Source organism: Toxotes jaculatrix, chromosome 1 (assembly GCF_017976425.1).
Source record: "Toxotes jaculatrix isolate fToxJac2 chromosome 1, fToxJac2.pri, whole genome shotgun sequence".
NCBI classification, from domain to species: Eukaryota; Metazoa; Chordata; class Actinopteri; family Toxotidae; genus Toxotes; species Toxotes jaculatrix.
In genome coordinates this window covers 1,350,016-1,352,500 of record NC_054394.1, presented here as the reverse complement: position 1 = coordinate 1,352,500, position 2,485 = coordinate 1,350,016, and the positions used below count along the sequence as shown (strand labels likewise).

Genomic DNA, 2,485 nt, shown 5'->3' with positions numbered 1-2,485 from the left:
CCTAATGGTTTCAATGACAGTTTTCTTTTCTCACAGGAGCTTATTGTCTTTAGGACGAGGGTGGAGGTGGTGTCCAGCACGGGATATGACTGTGAACTAAAACTGAGAAATATGAAGTTATAGAGTAACAGCAAAGATTAGAGAAAGGAAAATACAGGCTATAATTTAAAAAAAAGAAGATGAACAAAAGAGCAGAATCAGCTGCTCCACAGTGGGCATCCTGACTCGCGTATGGTGAAGTTACTGTCATTGTTCATTGGAAGTTGTCTCTGGTGGAAGGCATGTAAGGACAATCTCTGTCCACACTGAATGAGGCAAAGACGCCCTCGTGTTGACTTCTTCACCAGTCACATGAGGATTTCAAGCGTTTGAGAGCGACTCAAAGTTATAGAAACGTTGGATTTATGGAAGAAAACTTTCCATAAATCTGACAATTAAAGGAAAGGAAAATCAGTTACCAGGTCACACTGCTGCTGATTTAAATTCCGATTTAGACAATTTTAGACCATTTTACTCAAACAAAGTTCTCGTGGAGCTGCTTGTGTTTTGAGGACATTTCCCCTTTTGCTAATAATTACGAATAAAAAGGCTTTGCAGAAAAGAAAATTCTTAAAAGTAAAGGAATTTTAAAAAAAGTACTGGTACAGTACAGAAACTGAGATACAACGCCTGAAAAATTACAATGATACCGAGGCCTATAGATCACTGTGTAACAACTTATATTAACAAATCCTAAAGCATATAGACAAATTGTATGATCACAGAAAAACTAAAGTCCACATCAGCAGGTTTCCACTCATGTCACTGACACACAAACTAACCAGAGCACATGGACGTTATCGTCAAACACAAAACATCTACGTTTCTCCTTGTTTCCACATAAATTTCCAAATAAAAAAGTCTGCACTTCTCCTGTCACTCCAGTCTGCATGAACTCCTTCCAGTTTGTCTTTGTTAAGCATGTCCTGATCATGTGTGCAGGCAGTTTTGTGTGTGTGTGTGCATGTGAGAGAGAGAGAGAGAGAGAAGAACCGGAGCAGACAGAGAATAGCAAGTGAAAAGCTGTCTCTCTTACCTCAGCCATTCTCATTTAGTCAGATGTTTCCAAGGATACCGTGGAGTTTGCCATTCCCTGCGAGTCCCCACAAAACAACTGCCTCCAACTCTCCTGTCCGCACAAGTACTAACGCAAAAGAGCCATCACACCCAGCAGCGTCTCCTTCCAACAACACAGACACACATGCACTCGGCTTCTCTCTCTTCTCACACACACGGACACACTGAGCACTCACTCCACAAAAAAAGAGAAGTCACTGTGCTTTTACTCTCACTACACAGATGCACACACACCTCCTCTGCTTTCTCTCCTCTCATGTTGTCGTGGACTGGCTCTAAACTACTCAAGATGTTGAGTGTGTGTGTGTCTGTGTGTGTGTGTGTGTTGAAACTGGGCACAGGGGATTGGAATGAGATCCTCCCACTCGGCATTCTCACCTCAGGAGCTGCCTGCTCCCTCCCTAGCCTGTGCGCACAACACACACATGGAGGTGTGCATACTCTTTCACGTGCACACACACACACACACAGACACACAGACACACACACACACACGTCTACCCCCTCAGAGTCACAGGGCAGTCCCCTCACAGCTGGCTGGAAGAGGGCATGACACTCATCTTTCACAGAGATTTGATCAAAAGGAATCACAAAGGCTGGAGGCTCTCCTAATGCAGTCAGGGGAGACTCTCCCTCTTTTCCCCTCTCTCTCCCTCTCTCTCTCTCTCCGTCTGAGTAATGCCCTAAATCAACGCTGCCCCTCTCCATGCACACAGCCCAGTGTGTGTGTGTGTGTGTGTGTCTGGATTCACCTTAACACAGTCCTGTGAACAGCCTCCATAACAAGTTATGCCTTGTGCCGTCAGGAATGTGTCAGTGTCTGTGTTGAGTGCTTCTCTGGAAGAGGGGGACTTCACACATGACAAAAACCAAATCTGTCTTATCTTTAGGGAGACGTGCACCGGGGGATGGGTATCAAACCTCCAGACATTTTTTTTTTTTTTTTTTTTGGCACCCACCGAAATCTGTATTGAAAAACTCGATAGTATTGAAAACTGCAGCTGAAATCAAAAGTTGGCCAGTTTTAGACTCATTTGCTCAGACTAAAGTTTCGGCACAGCTGGAAGCATTTGAGAGCTTTAGCTTCTTTAAATTTTGCAGGGGAAAAATGTGCAGATTCCTCAAAGTCATTTAAAAAAAAAAAAAGAAATACTGTTCAAGTATCATCTGTTCAAACTGAGAAATTACAAATGTACAGCCCTTGATCGAAAACACAGAGGGAGTTCTGTCACGTTCCTGTCATTGGATGGAAGCAGACATCATCATCATGATGTTTGTATGATTGTGGATAAATTACATTTAAGATGAATTCCCTAGGCTGATATCACGTACTTATGATTTTTTTTTTTTTCTGGTGACTTGACTGGTG

The 2,485-nt window shown here is 43.1% G+C and overlaps 1 protein-coding gene across 1 annotated transcript in view; it reads right to left on the bottom strand.

Annotated features, from left to right (window-relative positions):
* bnc1 (basonuclin 1) overlaps nucleotides 1–1,364 on the bottom strand; it is a 17,642-nt gene extending 16,278 nt beyond the window's left edge. The window contains exon 1 of the mRNA XM_041043077.1: nucleotides 1,076–1,364. Coding sequence (XP_040899011.1) covers nucleotides 1,076–1,090 — 15 coding nt within the window. The 5' untranslated portion in view covers nucleotides 1,091–1,364. The remainder of the gene's footprint in view (nucleotides 1–1,075) is intronic.
* Between the last annotated feature and the right edge of the window lie 1,121 nt (nucleotides 1,365–2,485).